At 39.7% G+C, this 20,349-nt stretch overlaps 2 protein-coding genes across 2 annotated transcripts in view; both read right to left on the bottom strand.

The window, feature by feature from the left end:
* The window catches only part of LOC306874027 (zinc finger protein 609-like), a gene marked incomplete at its 5' end in the record, with an annotated part of 58,398 nt that extends 40,600 nt beyond the window's left edge, over nucleotides 1-17,798 (bottom strand). Inside the window, one exon of the mRNA XM_079423691.1 lies at nucleotides 17,055-17,798. Coding sequence (XP_079279817.1) covers nucleotides 17,055-17,798 — 744 coding nt within the window. The remainder of the gene's footprint in view (nucleotides 1-17,054) is intronic.
* Nucleotides 17,343-20,349, bottom strand: part of LOC306874033 (activating signal cointegrator 1-like) — an 86,154-nt gene continuing 83,147 nt past the window's right edge. Inside the window, exon 13 of the mRNA XM_079423708.1 lies at nucleotides 17,343-17,923. Within this exon, the coding sequence (XP_079279834.1) occupies nucleotides 17,823-17,923 (101 nt within the window). The 3' untranslated portion in view covers nucleotides 17,343-17,822. The remainder of the gene's footprint in view (nucleotides 17,924-20,349) is intronic.

The following is a 20,349-nucleotide window of genomic DNA, read 5'->3' as shown; positions in this document are numbered from 1 at the left end:
GTAAATGTATGTACACTATGAGCAAAAACTATGAATATAATTACAGATGGATATGAATAAGCTATACATTAAGATATATAAATACTAGTGCAATGAACATTGAAAGTGCATAGAAATAAAAATTTCCAGTGCATAGTACTCAGTGTGTGGATGTTTTTTTGTTTTTGTTTTTTAACCGATTTTAATGATGGGGAGGGGTGAAGAGTTTGTGGTGGTGTGTGAGGGGGGTATCATTGGGCAGAGTTTAGTAGGGAAACAGCTGTAGGGAAAAAGCTGTTCCTGAGTCTGCTTGTCCTTGATCGGAGGCTCCTGAAGCGCCTCCCAGAGGGCAGTAATTTAAACAGTCTATGGTCAGGGTGAGAGGAGTCCTTAAGAATGCCGCGAGCTCGACGTAAACAGCGTTTTCTCTGGACGTCCTCAATGGCAGGAAGTGGTGTCTCTGTGATGCGTTGGGCGGTTTTCACCACCCTCTGCAGTGCCTTGCGGTCAGCAACTGTGCAGTTCCCATACCAGACTGTGATGCAGTTGGTCAGGATGCTTTCAATTGCACACCGGTAGAAGTTCCGCTGGATGATTGGAGACAGGTGGTTCTTCTTCAGTGTCCTAAGGAAGAAGAGGCGTTGGTGAGCCTTCTTGACTAGGCTGGATGTGTTGGTGGTCCAGGTCAGGTCCTCCGAGATGTGGGTTCCCAGGAACTTGAAGCTGGAGACACGTTCAACAACCATCCCGTTAATGTGGATGGGGTCATGCGTTCCACTTTTCTTCTTCCTGAAGTCCACAATAAGTTCCTTTGTCTTGCTGGTGTTGAGGAGCAGGTTATTGTCAGCGCACCATGCAGCCAGGTGCTGTACCTCCTCCATGTAGGCAGTCTCATCGTTGTCTCTGATGAGGCCAATCACTGTGGTGTCGTCAGCAAACTTGATGATGGAGTTGGATCCATGCACAGGCCTGCAGTCATGGGTGTAGAGGGAGTAGAGGAATGGGCTCAGCACACAGCCCTGTGGTACGCCGGTGTTGAGTGTGATAGTGGTGGAGCAGGTGTGGCCTGACCTAACATGCTGAGGTCTGTTGGTCAGAAAGTCCATAATCCAGCTACAGAGGGAGGTGTTAACACCCAAGTCTCCAAGTTTAGTGATCAGCTTGGAGGGAATGACGGTGTTGAATGCTGAGCTGAAATCAACAAACAAAATCCGTGCATAAGTGTTGTTATTATCCAGGTGTGTGAGTACCGAGTGCAGTACTGTGCATACTGCATCCTCAGTGCTCCTATTGCTACGGTAGGCAAATTGGTGTGGGTCCAGTGTGGGTGGGAGGCAGTTCTTGAGGTGTGCCAGGACCAGTCGCTCAAAGCACTTCATTACAATGGGTGTGAGTGCTACGGGGCGGTAGTCATTCAGGCACGTCGGGGAGGAGTGTTTCGGCACTGGCACAATGGATGTGGCCTTAAGGCATGTTGGCACAGTTGCTTGGGTGAGGGACAGGTTGAAAATGTCTGTGAAGACCTCTGCGAGCTGCTCTGCACATATCCTGAGCACACGTCCAGGAATGCCGTCAGGGCCAGCGGCCTTGCATGCATTGATCCGGCTCAATGCTGTGCAGACATCTGTGGAGGTGAGTTTGAGGGCCTGATGGTCTCCTGAGAGTGTGATCTTGGTGGCTGTCTCCTTGTTGTTATTCTCAAAGCGAGCATAAAAGTCATTTAGCTCATCAAGGAAGGAGACGTCTGTGACCGTTGGAGTGGAGTTGCATGGCTTGTAGTCACTGATGACCTGGATGCCCTGCCACATGCGCCGGGGGTCAGAGTTGGAAAAATGCTCCTCTACCTTTAGCTTGTAGCAGTGCTTGGCCTTCTTGATGCCCCTCTTCAGGTTAGCCCTGGATATGCTGTAGGCCTGAGCGTCATCTGATCTGAAAGCAGTGTTGCGGGCTTTCAGCAGGAGCCGCACTTCCTTGTTCATCCATGGCTTCTGATTAGGGTACGTTGTGATCTGTTTCTCTGTTGTAACACTGTCAATGGAGGTATTGATGTAATCCAGTACAGAGGTGGTATAGATGTCAATGTCCGTGTGAGAGCCACTGGCAGCCTGGGAAGCAAACATACTCCAGTCCGTTTGTTGAAATTTGTCCTGAAGTACAGACTCTGCTCCCATTGGCCACACTTTGATGGTCTTCACTGATGGCTTCACACGGTTGATGAGGGGTGAATACTTGGGGGTGAGAAACAAAGAAAGGTGATCAGACTGTCCCAGGTGGGGGAGGGGTGTCGCGATGTAAGCTCCTGCGATGTTTGTGTAAACATGATCCAAAGTTTTTTCTCCTCTAGTGTGGCAGGAGACATGCTGATGGAATTTGGGGAGCACTGTCTTTAAGTTGGAGTGATTAAAATCACCCGCAACAATAAATGCAGCTTCCGGGTGTACAGTCTGTTGTTTACTAATGGCCGCATGCAGTTCGTTCATAGCAAGCTTGGCATTAGCATCCGGGGGAATATAGGCTGCAGTTATGATGGTGGAAGTGAACTCCCGCGGCAGATAGAAAGGTCTACACTTGACCATGAGAAACTCTAGGTTAGGTGAGCAGTGTTTTCCAACAATGTCAGAGTTCGTACACCAAGCTTTGTTCACATAAATGCACAATCCTCCACCTCTGGTCTTGCCGGAGTCATCTGCCGTTCTATCTGCTCGGAGCGTGTAGCGTCCGGTTAGATCAATAGCATTATTGGGTATGTCGCTATGTAGCCATGTTTCAGTGAAAACCATGACATTGCAGTCCAAAAGTTTCTTACTATGGGTGATGCGAAGTCGTATTTCATCCATTTTGTTCACCAATGACCGCACATTAGCGAGGAAAATGCTGGGTAAAGAGAGCCGGTGCGGTGTTAGCTTTAGCTTAGCTCTTAGTCCTCCGCGCTTCCCCCGCCTTTGTTTACGATCTCGGCGCCGCCTGTGAGCACTTCCGCCCGGCCGAGCAGAGTGCGTTGCCTCGGGTGTTCTGGAGATCTCCGGGATGAGTCGATGATTGGTTATAAAACTGTTGGAAAAGTGCAGACCGATATCCAAAAGCTCCTGTCGGGTGTATGATGTTAAGGCAAAGCTGTTCAGTGAGAACAGACCCGAGATGAGCAGGAAAAATACTGCAAAATTGCAAAAACTGGAGAGACGCTGAGCCTCGCGATGTGTTCGCGCCGCCATCTTGGTCGTAATTACAGGTGTTATACATTGTTTTTAAGGTACTCATAGTAATGCACCTTAACAGTAGATACTAGGGGTGCAACGGTGCAGTTTACTCAAGGTTCGTTTGTATCACAGTTTAAGAGTCACGGTTTCGGGAACAGTTGTGCTATGCTTAGGGATAAAACTACTGTCATATAAAAAAATAAAGAAAATGAGAACAAATAATCTAACAGCACAAATAAATACAATAGAGCAAATATAAGACATCATTTAGTGAAGATTGAGTCACATATCCGAGTGAATTACTCGCATTGTAGAGGGTTGTCCATCTTCACCCTCATGCTTACTAAAACAAAGCTGTGCCTTCACCACAGTGCAACACTCTCAAACAGTGTCGCGCCACGCTGCGTTCCGAACGTTGTTTAAGCGGCATTGCAACGGTATTGCGGTATATTCTAAATTCATATAACAAAAATTAACACCGATATTCGGTATGAACCGGTATACCGCCCAGCACTAGTTTAAACACAAATACATGTGCTGATCATGCCTCACCTGCACACGCAATCAACACCCGGGTGACAACAGCATAATCGATGGGTCATACTCCAGCATACACCAATCGCATTGAAAAAAAGAGTGACTGGTTTGTCCACGTTTTTTTTTTTTTTTTGTTCATCACTGTTGTTGTAATGTATTGGGAAGCCAGAATGTGAATCCATTGACAGAAACCTATATTAACTCTGTCTGTTTTACGTGTTATTTATAACAAGCCATATTACAGATGCATTGTAAGTCCAACCGCGGTGCAAGTGCTTGCCGAACCATGGGTGGAGAACGGTACGATTCGTTTTTTCACCGAGAACCGTTATACCCCTAGTAGATACATTGTTTTGCAGAATTATGTTGATGAGCTCAGTGTTCAGAGCAAAGAGAAGGGTGGCATCCAGAGCTGTGGTCATGGCTGACATTGATTATGGGAACATGGGAGTATGGGAATACGAGCCTTTCATCTCACATGTGCACTCTGCACCCCTGAAGCAGCAAAACATACTTCACAGCACGTTCTCTCCACATAAAACATCCATAGCATTACATGACGTAATGAGTAACTGAGACTGGCACTACTCTCAGCACCAAGGCAGCATTAGTGTTGCTGAATTGCTCAATTCATTCGGGGGCTCCCGTGACGAGAGGGTGTGAAATAGTGAAAGAAACAGAAGATGGATGTGAGACAAGGAAAACATGAATATTTTAACAAAAGTGCACAATTCAGAACACAATTTAGCAAAGAGAAGTAAAAGATTTCTATTTCAAGCAGATAAACAGCTAGCAAATATTTGAAGAAAAAAAAAAATCAATGAAGTGCCTAGATGTCAGATTTGGCCAACATTTTTTATTTCGGTTTATACTTTAGTTGACTGATGTGCAGTTTGTAGAAGGGCCAATGACATAAGAGAATCCATTATAAAGAAAAAAAACTATATTTATCAAATCTAACCTTGAATACTTAAGTGTAGATGTCTTAATCTCTTTTTTTAAGGTTTTAAGTATTTTTTAGCAAGGTAAATTATTATTCATTCATAAATATTGCTACTTTTTTGGGAAGTCCCTCCACATGACATTTAACAATCTAAACTAACCATGTCAAATTATTTTGAATGACTTATTGCCCTTGACACAATCATGGGTATACTAGTTTTTTTTCTGTATATTTAAGCATGTTGGTTGCACAACATGATAGTGGTTTATTGGAAAAAATTTTTTTTAAATAAAAATAAGTCTATATCTATATAATTATGAACTCAAGACATGTGTCATGCTGAAATTGAAATTTCTCCCAAAAACTTTCCAAATGAATTTCAATTCAGAAATTAAAAACATCAATTCAATTCATGTATTTTTGAATAAACCAATAGAATAGACAAAAAATAGTCAAGCCACTGACCCAGTTAGAAGAGTTGAAGTAAGGAACAAACTTAACACAAACTAGTACCAGAACTGACTTTTATGCAACATTTAACGCCAATATGCATAGATGTGTAAATTGCGAACTAAAGCAGCGCTAGACAGCCTGGATTGTCTCCTGCACAAAGCAATGCTAAATCATTCTGTTGCTGAAATCTTCAACAATACCCTCTAATCTTCTTAAAAGGATCTTTCCAGTGACACTAACCTCATTAGAGCAAGAGTAACTCGACACACAATGCCAGAGCACAAAGATGTTAAACACACCACAAGACTAAGCAACACTGAATGGCAGCTCTTTACACGTTCCGCGGTACAAGAAAGATGTAAGAATGAGATCGTGATTTTCTTGATCAAACAATGATGTTCCACTTTTCATAGCAGCTCAAGGGCTTAAAGTATTGTGCTTGTCAAAATGAAAGAACTGCCATTACAAAGAGATTCATGATGGTCCAATGCCCACCCCTGGGTTCCTTTATACAACAGCTGTTTTTGCTAAAGGGGGAGGCTAAATAAATGTTCATTTCGGCAAAACAATGTGCTGCACATGCTATGCATTATGTAAAGTTTTCTACAAAATTACAGCCAATCGCTACACGTTACCACCCTCACTCTGTACTGTGAGAGCTGTTCAAACGATCAGACCACATACCCTAAACAAACACATCACGATTCATAATATGCATCCTAAGCAGTCAGGCAGAGTAGGATTAGTGCATCTCAAACATAATGCATAATGTATGCCAAAAGATTCTGGGATGATGAACTGTTTGCAGTGGATTTCTAAAAGTGTGCTTCAGGCTGGGATTGTTCACGAAACCAGACGGGACTACGTAGCATTTCTTTTTCAACTCTTTTAACCGTGACAAATCCAAGGCTGAAGCAGCAACAGTTTTACTAAAGATGCAAAGTATATTTGGAACCATACTGATTATCAAGCAATATTAGTGATTTTTTATTGACTTGTCAGTATTGGCATTGAATAGTGGACAATTAAATGTGGATGCTTGTTTCTGCTAATTTTTTAAATGTTTAATTGCTCCTGAAACAACATTTTTCCATGTTTTAATTTTAATAGTAAACCCCCTTTGTTTGCCAAAATAAATTAAGTTTGATTTTCAATAATTTAAAGATAAATTAAATTAATGTTTTATGCCTTCATTTAAAAACCAGATACATTAGAGTTCAATCCTGTGCATACCAAAGTATTATCATATCGGACCATGCTCCGCTTATTCTTGACTTGACTTTTTTAAATCTGTCTTCACCTAGGAGGAACTGGCGTTTCAATACTTCACTCTTGGCGGATGAGAATTTTATTTCCTTTATCTCTGACCAGATTCCTTTTTTTTTTAGCGTTAATAAATCACCAGATGTTTCAGACTCCGTAGTGTGGGAGGCTCTTAAAGCATATATAAGAGGCCAAATTATTTCATATACCACTACTAAAAGAAAAAATTCCAAAGAAAAGCAAATATCTCTTGCTAATGAGATATCTAGGTTGGATGAACAATATGCTAAGTTTCCCACACCAGATCTGTATAAGAAGCGTCTTAAATTGAAGTCTGAGCTCGATTTACTTTCGACCAATGAAATAGTGGGCCTTTTGAGGAGAACCAGGAGTGTTTTTTATGAAAGTGGGGAGAAATCTGGGAAAGTATTGGCTAATCAGCTGCGCGGGTTCCAGGCAAAACAAATTATAAGTGGTCTTCGTTTGGATAATGGAGAGATAACAACTGATCAAAGTACCATTAATGAAAAGTTTAGAGATTTTTACTCTACTTTGTATGCGGCTGACTCTTTTCAGCGGGAGGATGTTGAAGATTTTCTTGGTCGATTAAATGTCCCCACCTTATCAGCTGATGTCTGTAACCTTTTAGAAGAACCAATCTCACAGGAGGAGGTGATAGCTGCCATTACTTCCCTACAATCTGGGAAATCCCCAGGACCTGACGGCTTTCCGTCAGAATTCTATAAAACATTTTCTGTACAGCTTGCTCCTTTTCTGACTAATGTTTTTTCTGAGTCTTTTAAGACTGGAACTCTTCCCCCAACTTTAAATCAAGCATGTATCTCTTTATTGCTTAAAAAGGATAAGGACCCTTTGGATTGTGCTTCATATAGGCCCATTTCTTTGCTTAACTGTGATGTGAAAATTTTAGCGAAGGTGCTTGCCTCAAGGCTTGAAGATGTTCTCCCTACCATCATCTCTCCTGATCAAACTGGGTTTATAAAGAATCGTCAGTCTTTTTTTAATATTCGCCGTTTACTTAATATAGTTTATTTTCAGCATCAGTCCGTTCCAGAATGTGTCGTCTCTTTGGACGCCGAGAAGGCTTTCGACAGGGTGGAGTGGGAGTATCTTTTTTTAGTTTTGGAAAGATTTGGATTTGGTCCGGTCTTTCTCTCTTGGATTAAATTACTTTATAGCGCACCCTCTACTGTAGTACTGACCAATGGTTTATCTTCTCAGCCTTTTAACTTGCATCGCGGAACCCGGCAGGGCTGCCCGTTGAGCCCATTATTATTTGCCCTTGCTATTGAGCCTTTAGCAATTGCTCTACGTGAGTGTCAGCAGATTACTGGAATTACACGTGGTGAGGCCGTGCATAAAGTAACCCTGTATGCAGATGATCTATTGCTTTTTATTTCTAACCCGCAGACTTCTTTGCCTGCAGCTCTAACCTTACTTGAGAAGTTTGGCCAGCTCTCCGGCTACAGACTTAATCTGCAAAAGAGTGAACTTTTTCCGATTAATAAAGTAGATATGCAATTACAGTACTCCAACATACCACTGAAGATAGTCAAAAATAATTTTACTTATCTTGGTGTCTGTATCACTCGCCAGCATAAACATCTTTTTAAACATAATTTTGGTATGCTTCTTGAACGAATTAAGAAGGATCTTTCTAAATGGTCTCCTTTAAAAATTTCTCTCATTGGACGCATTAATTCCATTAAGATGGTGGTGCTTCCTAAATTTCTTTATCTTTTTCAGTGTTTACCTCTTTTTATTCCGTTGTCATTTTTTAAATCTCTGGACTCGGTTATCTCTACTTTTATTTGGAATGGTAAACATCCTCGCTTGCGTAAATTATACCTTCAGAGGCCTAGACGAGATGGTGGTATGTCCCTGCCTAATTTTAAATTTTACTATTGGGCTGCTAACATACGAAATACACTGTATTGGTGGCATTATCACCTCCTACCTAATAAACCATCCTGGGTGGACATGGAATTATATGCCCATAAGCAAATTTCCCTTCCAGCACTTCTTGCAGCCAAATTACATTTAATTTCTTATACTTTTGTCGATTGCCCAGTGGTGAAACACTCGCTGAGGATTTGGACTCAATTTAGGAGATCATTTGGTTTTAGGGATCCTTCTCTTCTTAGCCCTGTTGCCCGTAATCACTTTTTCTTACCTTCAATGCAGGATGGGTCGTTTAGGAGTTGGTCTGACAAGGGGATAAGATGCTTTAAAGATTTATTTATTGACAACTTATTTGCTTCTTTTGAACAGTTAGTGTCACACTTTGGTCTTACTAAATCTGATTTCTTTAGAGTCTTGCAAGTAAGAGATTATGTTAGGTCATTTGTATCTGATTTTCCCATGATCCCTCCTGAAAATCCTTTGGATTGCTATCTCTCGTGCAATATATTAGCTAAGAGCTCAATTTCCATAATTTATAATTTAATGATAAATCAGGCATCTTCCTCTTTAGACAACATCAGGAGAGCTTGGGAGGAAGACCTTGGCGGACCACTCTCGGATGACACATGGAACTGTGTACTTAAACAGGTTCATTCATCATCCATGTGTGCTCGACACTCTCTTATTCAGTTTAAAGTAGTACACAGAGCTCATATTTCCAAAGTTAAATTAGCTCAAATGTTTCCTGGTACTAGCTCTTTGTGCTGTAGATGTCAGTGTGCTGAAGGTACTTTAATTCACATGTTCTGGACATGTCCCAAACTGGAACGTTTCTGGCGGTCAATATTTAACACCCTTTCTGTGGTTCTTCAGTGCAGATTAGAACCAGAACCACTTGTGGCATTGTTTGGAGTTGCTCCAGAGGAGTTACAGCTGTCTGTATCAATGTGTAAAATTCTTGCCTTTTCCTCTTTGTTGGCACGTAGAGCCATTCTATTAAAATGGAAGAATTCTCTCCCACCCACACATATTCAATGGATTAGAGAAACGATGTCTTGTTTATACCTTGAAAAGATTAGGTACTCATTAAGAGGATCGGGAAAACAATTCTTTAAGTTGTGGCAACCTTTCATCGATTATGTTGACAATTTTAAATAATACCCTTTTCATTGATTTGAATTTACATTTTGTTTTTTGTATTTTATCTATTTATTTCCCTCTTCTCTCTGATGTACACATGTATGCACTGAATTTTTTTTTTTTTTTTTCATCATTATTATTATTATTATTATTATTTATTTATTTTTTAAACTTGTCATTCCTTTTTGAATTACTGGACAGCATGAGCGTTACTCCGGGGTTGGTAAGGATTGGGAGATTGTTAAATGTGATATCAAAAAATCAATAAAAATATTCAAACCAAAAACCAGATACAGAACACAGAATGTCTGAGGAAAAAGAAAATATTTAATAAGGCTATTTTAAGAATAAATTTGAATAAACCAAGTTGTTTTTGTGCATTCAAATAATTAGACATACTACATAAAACATAATAATGTGTTTACTTGTGTTATCTTTGATTAATATTTAAATTTGTTTGATGATCTGAAACATTAAAATGTGACAAACATGCAAAAAAAAATCAGTAAGGGGGCCAAACCTTTCACACCACCGTATTTTGCTCCTTTGTGCAGTGGCTCAGGAGATGAGACTTTGAGTCTGTATAAATGTCAACAAGCTGAAAAAATAAAATCAAAGTTTTTTGAGATAATCTGATCTCTGATCTCAACTGATTTCATAAAATTGGTATCGAAAAAAAGCATCGTTCAGGAACCGGTATCGAACTCAAGGTATCGGTATCGAATATTTTTTTAACGATACTCAGCCCTATGTATATGCATGTAAATATTTCCAAAAGATATACTGTATGTGTGTGTGTATTTATATATACATAATATATGTATGTGTACTGTCTATATTTATTAAGTAAACAAAACTTTTATTTTGGATGTGATTAATTGCAATTAATCATTAGACAGCACTACTGCATATTATACTGTATATTATGAGTGTTGTAATCTTTAAAGGGTTAAGCCCCGTTCAGACTACACGATTTTAGCCGATTTTGCCACAATCTGCTTGACGTAGGACGTCGTGGGGATTCGTAAACGACAATGGGCGATTCAATTCTCTCATCTCGTGTAGTGTGTCATAGTGCATGACACCTCTGCGATACTCCACGATGTCAACACAGAATTTCTGAAGAAAAAGAAAAGATTTAATAAGGCTATTTTAAGAATAAATTTGAATAAACCAAGTTGTTTTTTTGTTGTGTTTTCCCATCGTACACAAGTTCCATCACATCTGTGACACTGGCCAATAGGAGCACAGAAGCGCCTTTGTACAAGCTTTCAAACAAGCCGAAACGAAAGAGAGATAATGGGATCGGTCTTGCTGTAATTTTACAATGGAGGAAATGTTTTTTGAAACAGTGAAAAAAGGTAAAATAAAAACAATTTTGCCTCATTTCTCTTTGAGAGACCATAACATCCTCTTCATGCAATGTCAGGTTTGTCAGGCTTTCTTTCTTTTTTGGGCTTTTCTGATGACAAGACAGGGAAAAACATGCTAGCCGTTGTTTGTTTATGCTCATAGCACCTTCTGTCTTGTCCTATGACAGCACCCATGTCATTAATGACGGCCTGCGATGAATGCTCGGGTAGCATTGTATAGTCTGACATGTTTCTTGTTCATGACACGACAAGATTTTATGAGTCAAAATCGCATAATGTCTGTCGTAACCGACCAAAAAAATTGTGTAGTCTGAATGGGGCTTTAGTTCAACCAGAAATTTGTTACACATTTCTGTTAAAAATCTTTTATTCACCATCATTCCGAACACGATAATTTAGTTAATCTTTAAAACACAAATGCTCTGCCAAGTCAATGTAACATAAACTTAAGTTCTTAAAAAAGCATGCAAGTTTGAGTTTCCATTAACCATATTTGATGTGCTCTCTGCATGTTTGTTGATCAACTGTTCTTAAGTGAATAAAACCCTAATTAGATCTCTACATAGTATAAAGCAAATAGGGCCTATATCTTCTCACTAGGGGTGGGAGAAAAAAAAAAAAGATTCTCTGATGCATCGTGATTCTCTCTTCAACGATTCTGAATCAATTCTGCGCTTGGATTTTATTTACCGCATATGGCACGTTTGCACGCTAGAGACGATCGTGGCGGGATTCATTGCACAGCATTTTTATTATATTTAAAATATTATTTATTTTTAGATATGCTTTCATTTATGCCGTTTGGAATGCAGTGCTATTAGATGCACAAAACTCACATGCTGACAGACTTACACGTGTGCTTTGTGTTTGTTTGTCCTGAAGCTCGATCGCGGCTGCATTTAAATGCATTTTTCATTAATTTTATACGAAATTGATGTAAATGAAGTCAGTTATGTTTTCAGAGCAGGACAAAACATATATATCGAAATAGATCTGTGCATTAGTGTGAATGCAGCCTGTTAAAGCTGCCACTGTCTATGATCTCATCTGTAATAATCGAACAGCAATAATGCAAAAAAAAAAAAAAAAAAAAAAACTATTGTCTTTAAAGAACACTTATTTTAAGTAATTGTTTTAAAAATTAGCCAGCTTATATAATTAAAAGTATACAAGCACCACAACATTGAGGAAAATAAAAACAAAACATTTAGTTAATTTTTTTTAATGTACAAAATACTATTCATTTAATACATTTTCTGCCATAAAATGAAGATAACTAGCAGCTTATTGGTATTGGCCAGAACTTTTATTTGAACAGTGGTTCATCTAAAATTTGGAAGCAACAGTTAATACCTCATATTTTGGTATTGTGAAATTTCAACTGTTATAGTATCGCATAATATGTTGATCTTGTGGCCCAAAATATTTTATACTTGAAGTAGTGCAAGCATGTGAACTGTGCAGCAGCCCTGATTTCTTCAAGAGTCCTCTTTTGCCTCAGTGGAACTGTGGGAGCGTTGACAAGCTCCTTAGTGTGTAGGAAGTTAAAGACTTCATCCACTTACAATGCAACCCCCCTTCCCCTCTTTCATTTAGCCAGGTCATTTGCTCCCCCTTCTCCTTCCTCTGGCCCTCGAGTGGCCTTTTTCTCAGCAGATCCGAGCAGAGCACCTCCCAACCTCTCGCAAAGCTACAAGCAGACTTCACCGCTGGCATTTCACACATGATCTATCCCCACCTCCGTTTGGAAGCACTGCGGCAACTTGAGGCATTCAACAGTTTTCTCCCATTTATTCATTCCTTCCCTCATTTATCGGTCTCCGTTTGTTTATCCCCCTCTGTTCTGCCTTCTAGCTTTCTCTCTGCTCACATTGAGAGGTGAAATGAGGCATGCTGGAAATTTGCTGGCTGACAATGGAGGACAGCTGCTCTCACTGCTCAAGCCTTTCATGAGCTGAATTAGCAGTGCGAGCTTGCCGTGCTCCCTTCCCCCACCTTGCTGCTGGCTTTAACACCCATCCAGACATACTAGCAGTCGCCATGTACAAAGCTGAGGGAAAAGCACCACGAAATGGCTTTATTTCTCAGACCTGCCATTGCTTTAATGGCTGATATTTTTCCACCTTGTATTATTTAATCAATTACCTTTTGCGTGCTGCATCATGAGCCAAAAGAAAACTCAACATTTTAAATGCTATCAAAAAACACCAAATTGAACATGTTTTTGCACCACCCAACTCTATTACGAAAACTACAAAAAAATAGAGGATGTCCTAATGGATTTTGAAGATACCAAAAATGAAGGTGGGGAAAACATCAGAAAATCTATCAATCAGTCAATAGTTTATCATATATATCGAACATACAAGATATTAGGGCTGTGCAATTAATCGAATGCGGTTATCATGCGCATCTAGTCAGTAAAGCCGGTTTCCTGATTAGTAGTATATCGCCATCACCTGCTTTCAGATGGAGCAGCATTTACTACACAGAGCCGTAGTTCACTGACAAGCTAGGCAATATCGCGTTCATAATCACAGACGAATCACTTTCGATTATGAACGCGATTTTGCTTAGCTTGTCAGTGAACTACGGCTCTGTGTAGTAAATGCCGCTCCATCTGAAAGCAGGTGATGGCGATATACTACTAATCAGGAAACCGGCTTTACTGCATGATAATCGAATTCGATTAAATGCACAGCCCTACAAGATATTTAATTTTGAATGTCTTTCATTAAAAGTGGCCTACAGAAACTTAAATTATATGAAATACCCATGTAAATTCAACTGTCACAACATAAAAAGTTAAATGGTGTTCTAGATGTCAGATGAAGAATCACTACCAATTTATTATACGAATCATTTCATATTTCGAGTTTTAAACATTGTAATTACTTAATATCCACTTGACCCGAGGGGAAATAGTCATGTGATTTCAAACAATCACCAGGAAGCAAAGATCTCTTTTGTACTGACTTGCTTCCAAGAAGACTATGTAATATGGAAATCTGGGGAAAGTACAGGATTTGGCTTTGATTTACAGCATTTGGGTCATCAATACCACATTTACTCTTTAGCAATCTGAAATTATAGTTACAGACCTAATCTACCACAGATTTATTTTATCACGGCATCTCATCACAAAGACAAAAAACCTTAGGAAGTGACCTTAAAAAAGGCCTTAAAACCATTTCCTAAAGTCACAGGGTAGGCTCTTTACCATGACTGGAATTTCAATTAGAGATGTTCCGATAGCCTTTTCCCCTTCCCGATACCGATACCTAGGCTCAGGGTACGGGCCGATACAGAGTACTGATCCGATACCTGGGTGTGTATCTGTATATACATCTATAGTATCTGTCCTACTAGCCCTGTGTGAATTGATAGAATTATTTTATAGTGTGCTTCAGACATATCCCTTAATAAAACATGAACAAATATATACAGTGAACTAAAGTATTTTTGTTATCTGACATCCATTTGACAGTAATATTATTTTTCTTAAAGGGGACCTATTATGCTCCTTTTTACAAGATTTAAAATAAGTCTCTGATACCCCCAGTGTGTGTATGTGAAGTTTTAGCTCAAAATACCCCACAGATCATTTTTATAGCTTGTTAAAATTGCCACTTTTAGGGTGTGAGCCAAAACACTCTGCATTTGACAATATTGCTTTAATGCAAATGAGCTGGTGCTCCCGGAGAAGAGGGCAGAGCTTCAAGAGCTCACGCTCCAGTAATAACAGTGCTAGCCTTTGCAAATAAACATTCCTCTATTAGTACAAGCCTGTTATCTTTACAGAAAATGTACTCTGTTTCAAAGTCAGTCATCTGATCGTACTGTGCATAATAAATTTGCGTTTGTGAATTACACAGATGGGGAGCACGGCGGGATAAAACTAACAACATACCTGGTCTCATGGTGCATGGCATGCTATCACATTTTATAAGTCCCACTCGTGATTATGAGCTCAACAAACTCAAGCGATCGACTCGCATTGCTGTCATATGCAACTTTCAACCACCACATTCCTATTCCATCATTCATGAAGGCAGCACCATTGAAAACAGACAGAGAGAATGGTAGCTTTAGCATCATAGGCCTTACAGAGTGACAAGAAGCTCTTTCAGAAGGGCAGTTTGGAAAACAAACGCGTGTTACTTACTTTGTCTGGAGCAGACGTTTGCGCACGAAGCGTTGGTATTGATCCCTACATGTATTGGGGACTTTACCGATTTTTTCCAGGACATTTCCTTAGATACTGAAACTTAACCACAGTGTCCTCAGCGGCTCAGATGGAGGGAGTCTATGGAGACTCTTATGTTCGTTAGTGCATCCCAAAACACAACACTTGAAATGTATCTTTGGCGCTGACATTGTCTCCAGCAGCTACAGCAAGTTATCAGTAATGGTGGACCGCAGCTTCGCACTCTGGGCTGCGTCTATGCTTAAAGGGCAGCGTCACAAATGGGCGGGACTTTTTCCCCTTCAGTGACATGCACAGAGGGAGAATCTGAAACTCATCTGGAGAGACTGTTTATGATTTATTGGTTTTATAAAAAAATGAGTGGGTGGATTTTTAACATTATAGGCTGGTTGTTTTCACACACTGCGGCCACACAACTGTGTTCAAACACATAAAAGTGATTTTTGCATAATAGGTCCCCTTTAAGCGAAAAAGAACTTAAGAAGTGTACGGAACATGGTTAGTCTACATCGTGTTCTTCGGGTTATGTTATTATGTTCTTAATAAATGCTTTATTAAGTAAAGGTCATTGTACACAGAGTCCGAAATTCTTGCACGCTGAAAAATAAATACGACCTCACGTTTTGTCAATCACATTTACACACTGCCTCCGAAACTTTCGTCCGTCATAAAAAAATTCGGATAAAGTTAGATTTTCTGCGTTTTCGCATCCATAGCATGCATTTTGATAGGAAAGGATGACAACTACGAAAAAACGCACACGAAAATTTTGGACTCAGTGTGCAATGGCCTTTACTCGTGTTAAAGTTGTTAATACTTGTGCCACCCCTCGAAATTGCAGCAATTACTAAAATAATGCCAAGCTGTGCACTGCTTGTACGTTTGTATTTCTTCGCCGCTCTAAATAGTGGTTGCTTGTGGCAACACAGCACAACTTCCTGTGTTTGCATTCTGAGCAGCGAAGATTTGATTTCTGATTTGCAGTGTTAAGCAAAGATAACTAGGTCTTGTTTAAGAAAATGGCATCGGTTCGGTACACGTGTTCAAGTACTTGTCGATACCAATGCCATAATTTTGTGTGGTATCGGTGGAATTTCTGATACTAGTATTGGAATCGGAACAACCAAACAACAAAGCACAACAATAGCAAACATAATCCTGAAATGAATGTGCCAATCCGCAGCAGTTCTTTTAGTCGAACAGTATCTACTTGCAAAAAGTTACATCATTAAGTTTCATTCGGATAAAAGGCCAATGTAAAAATGACAAACAAACACTGGCATCACTTAGCTTCTTAAGATCTGAAACTGGATTTGAAGCTTTAATTGGAATTTCCTTCCCAATTTTAATTATCCCCAGAAGCACAGAAGCTGTTCTGTTCTGATTAAAAGCTTGTATACGAGCAGTTAAATGACCTTCTTCCAGCCCTTCCCCCACTGCAAGTTTAGGCCAGTGGGGTTAGGAGGGTCTGAGCTCTTTCCCTACCCCCTCAACTACATCTTTGGCTCCTGGGATTAAGCGACATGGACAGTCAAACCAGGCCTAAACTTCCCTCTATTCATAGATCAGAACGACAGGAAGAAAAAGAAAACCAAGCCAATTTTGTAATGTAATAGTGTTATCATAATACTGTAAACATTGCTTAAATACTGCTTTTTTACACATGACTATGACAATTTATTTAATCTTTCAAAATTTGATTTTTTTAAATGCCAGAGCCACAACCTAGTGCTTAAATAACCATGATGCTTATTTGCGTAATGCAATGTTCAATCTGGCTCACAACAATTACTCAGTTTGTTCCCTCCTCTTTTGCATATCATTTCCAGTCCTCTCTTTACTATCTGATCCATAAAAGCGGCAAAATGTCAATCAAAAAGCATATGCGATGCAAAGAAAACATTACAGCAGAGGAAACAACTTACTTGCATTCAGGCGATTAGGTCGTTAATATTGACTCCCGTTATCAATACTTCAATAACATAATTTCCATTAGCAGCTAAACGGTTCAAATACACAAGCGGGCCTTCCGCGCTTACCTTTTCATTTTTCACCTTCTTCAAAGCTCTGCATTCCCCGTCATGCTCCTCTGGCTCTGATTTAATAGCTAACGGAGAGACAATTCCAACAGTTTCCAGAGCGTTATTCCCAAGCTGCTCTGTCACAGCCATATCTGCATTTTGTGTACTGTCAAAGGGTGTGTTGCGTGTGCTTCCAAACGCCTGAGCGTTTGCTACTATCTCCTTCTCAATAGCCACGACTGCAACTGGTCCGCTTTCGCTTTTTTCTTTCTTGCTTTTCCCGCTCGATACTTCCTTCTCCTTTTTGCTGTTGGGCGCACCGCGTGAGGCCTTGGCGCCCTTCTCGACGCCTTTACCAGGAGCAGAGCTGCTCCCTCCTGAACTACCTGTCGCACCAGTAACCTCCCCTTGGGTCCGTCCCTGATGGTCCTTTTTTGCTCCATCTGCAGCTGGGGACTTGCTGCTATTGTCTTTAGAATTTTTGTTGCGTTTCGATTTCGATTTGCTCTCTTTGCCCTGAGGGGCGCTCACCGGGCTCACGAACTTGATATTGTCTGGAAGAGCCGCTACTGCACTAGGTGGAGCTGCCATTCCCCCGCCGTCCTTTGTGCCAGACATCTCGAGTTTGTCCTTCTCTAGGTCAGCGTCAAGGTCGATAATCAGATTTCCAACCCCGATATCCCACTCATCACCGCTGTCGTAAGTGTCCACCGCATTCGAGTCCACACCTTTCCCGCCTGCAGTGCCACCACTTAGGGACATTTTAGTGCCAGCGGCCCAGGTTTGTCACAGTAACGTCTGATTCCTCAGACTGCCAGGGTGAGGGGAGAAGGAGAACAGTAGCCTCAACGTATTGATGTAAACTTCCCAGTCACCCACATTTTGCCCTAGAGGAGAGACATACAAAAGGGATTATCTGACTTGAAATTGTAGTCTGAAAATGAAACGGTAAGCGATGAATATGCAGCACTGCACATAGACTTGACTTACCACACAAGAACAAATATAAAACGTGAGTAATAACATTGACCTTCTTTAAATTGTAGGGGTGTAACGATACAGGTATTCGTATTGAACCGTTCGGTACGAGGCTTTCGGTACGCATTACAAACCGAATGATTCGTTTTAGTAGACTGAAACCGCATGATTCAGTCTACTAAAATGCATTTAGAATAATCACAAAATTCAAGATATGGGGGCAGAAAATTTACATTTACGTAATTTCATAAAGTTAATCAATATCACAGAAGAGTGCCGTTTTTTCTCTCCAAAAATAAGCATGATTACAAATGATTTTTACAACAGTTCAATAAGCTAGAAGTTAATTAAGAGACACCATACTGCCCGTTTTTGCTCAATTTCGACAACAAAAATAAATCCAAACACAGCCACAGTACTGTTTTGCGTCTCAGAGCAACATGACAGTGTTTTGTTCCTGAATAAATCAACCGTTTAAATGATTTGGTTCAATCGCAATGACTCATTTATTAACAGTGACTTGCTGCCACCTACTGGCAGTTTTAATTTCACATTTAAAGTATCTTATTTTTTCATTAATTTCAAATATCAGTTGTTTAAAATATCAAAACATTATTTATGCATTTGTAACTGTAGGTTAAGGCATTACATGCCCCTCTGAGCTGAATTAAATGTGTGTAAAAGCATCTAAATGCCATTCAGATGCAACTTTCCTCTGCATTGCAAAAATGAATTATCAATACTGACTTCATTTGCTTGATAAAAAACTGACTCAAAAGGTGATGCACATTTGTTTTTTTCATCACATTCAAATCAAATTTCAGTAGCACTTTATTTTACAGTCCTGTTATGCATACGCATGCTATATACATATTCTAGTAATAATTGGGTAATAACTAGGTTCTAATCATAGACCTTTATGTTAAGTGCATGTAGTTACATTACTCAGTACTTTTCAGATTAACACTACATTGTAAGTGCATGTAAAGTAAAATAAATTGCACTCACAACTTATGTAAATAACTTGTGTTGCTGTGGTATTTGGTGAAGAAACATTTGCAAAAGAGTTTCTAAACAACACTTGTGGTAGAAACAATACTCAAATATTTATGCTGGTTCATATTACTATTTATTCAGATACAAATCTGCAGAGTCCTGTTAGTAAAATTACATAAAGTTGAAAATGCAAGCTTCGCAAACATAAAAATAGATGATAATTTAGTGATTATGAAGATGTTGCATTTTTAACACAAACACACACGTATGTTAAACTACAACATTTTTCATTCATTAGTACAGTGATGGCCTATATTGGGACTGATACATTGGCCAGGGGTGCATTTCCCAAAAGCATCATTAGCTGACTATGGTTGTTAGTAGGGATGCACCAATACCACTTTTTCCAGTAGTCGCCCGATACTTTTATTGTTGGTACTTGCCGATACCGATATTTTCATTGCATTTGTACATTTTTTAAATATTTGGTCCAGAAACCAAAAGAGTATGTAAAATGTTAGTTGGTTAACTTAATTTATCAAATAAATACAGTCAAACCAAAATGTATTCAGACACCTTCAACATCTCTCACATTATCAGTTTATTCGCTAAAGTTTAGAATTTAGGACATGCGCCCCCCCCAAGTTTGTCTAATTTCACTCGCGCCCCCCTCAATTTCTGACATGACTAACCGTAAATCATTTTACACCATTCTCACTGTCGCCTAACAGCGGGAGTCAGATTGCCCCCTAGCGGATGGCTGAAGATTTGAAAGCTCGTATTCATAAATCTTCAAGGCAATGTCTCTGAATTAATTGATGCTCGCGCCCCCCTTGACAGGTGCCTAGCGCATAAAATCAGCCTAGCGCATTTCAAACAGGCTGTTAGTTTCACTTTCGCCCGAAAGTCATGCATGCTTAAGGTTGAAAATAAATTATGTTTATTGTGAATGCCCCTATAAATTGTCTTATATTTACGATTTAGTTTTAAGCCAAATGATGCGTGCTAAGTGAGCGAACATCAATAAAGATCACACAACAGAAGTGTGCAAGCGCTCTCTCGTGCATTGTTTTACTTACTTGTTTTTGACATATCCGACCGAACTACAAACTATCCAGGACATATCCACTATCCTGTGAGAAAGAGATATTCACTCGAAGAGTTCGCACATCTGCGCGGCCGCGTGCTCAATCCACTCAGCGTGCTTAGCTTAGCCCATCAGCTCGCGCACATCAGCTATAAAGGCCTTAATACTGAATGTTTAACATTACATTTATTGCATACGTATACTTCTTAGACATTCTTAATCTCTAATAACTCCATTCTGCTCTCTATTGTT

The sequence above is a fragment of the Barbus barbus genome (assembly GCF_936440315.1).
Source record: "Barbus barbus genome assembly, chromosome: 1".
NCBI lineage: Eukaryota > Metazoa > Chordata > Actinopteri > Cypriniformes > Cyprinidae > Barbus > Barbus barbus.
The sequence above is the reverse complement of the archived record's forward strand: the minus strand, read 5'-3'. Positions and strand labels throughout refer to the sequence as shown.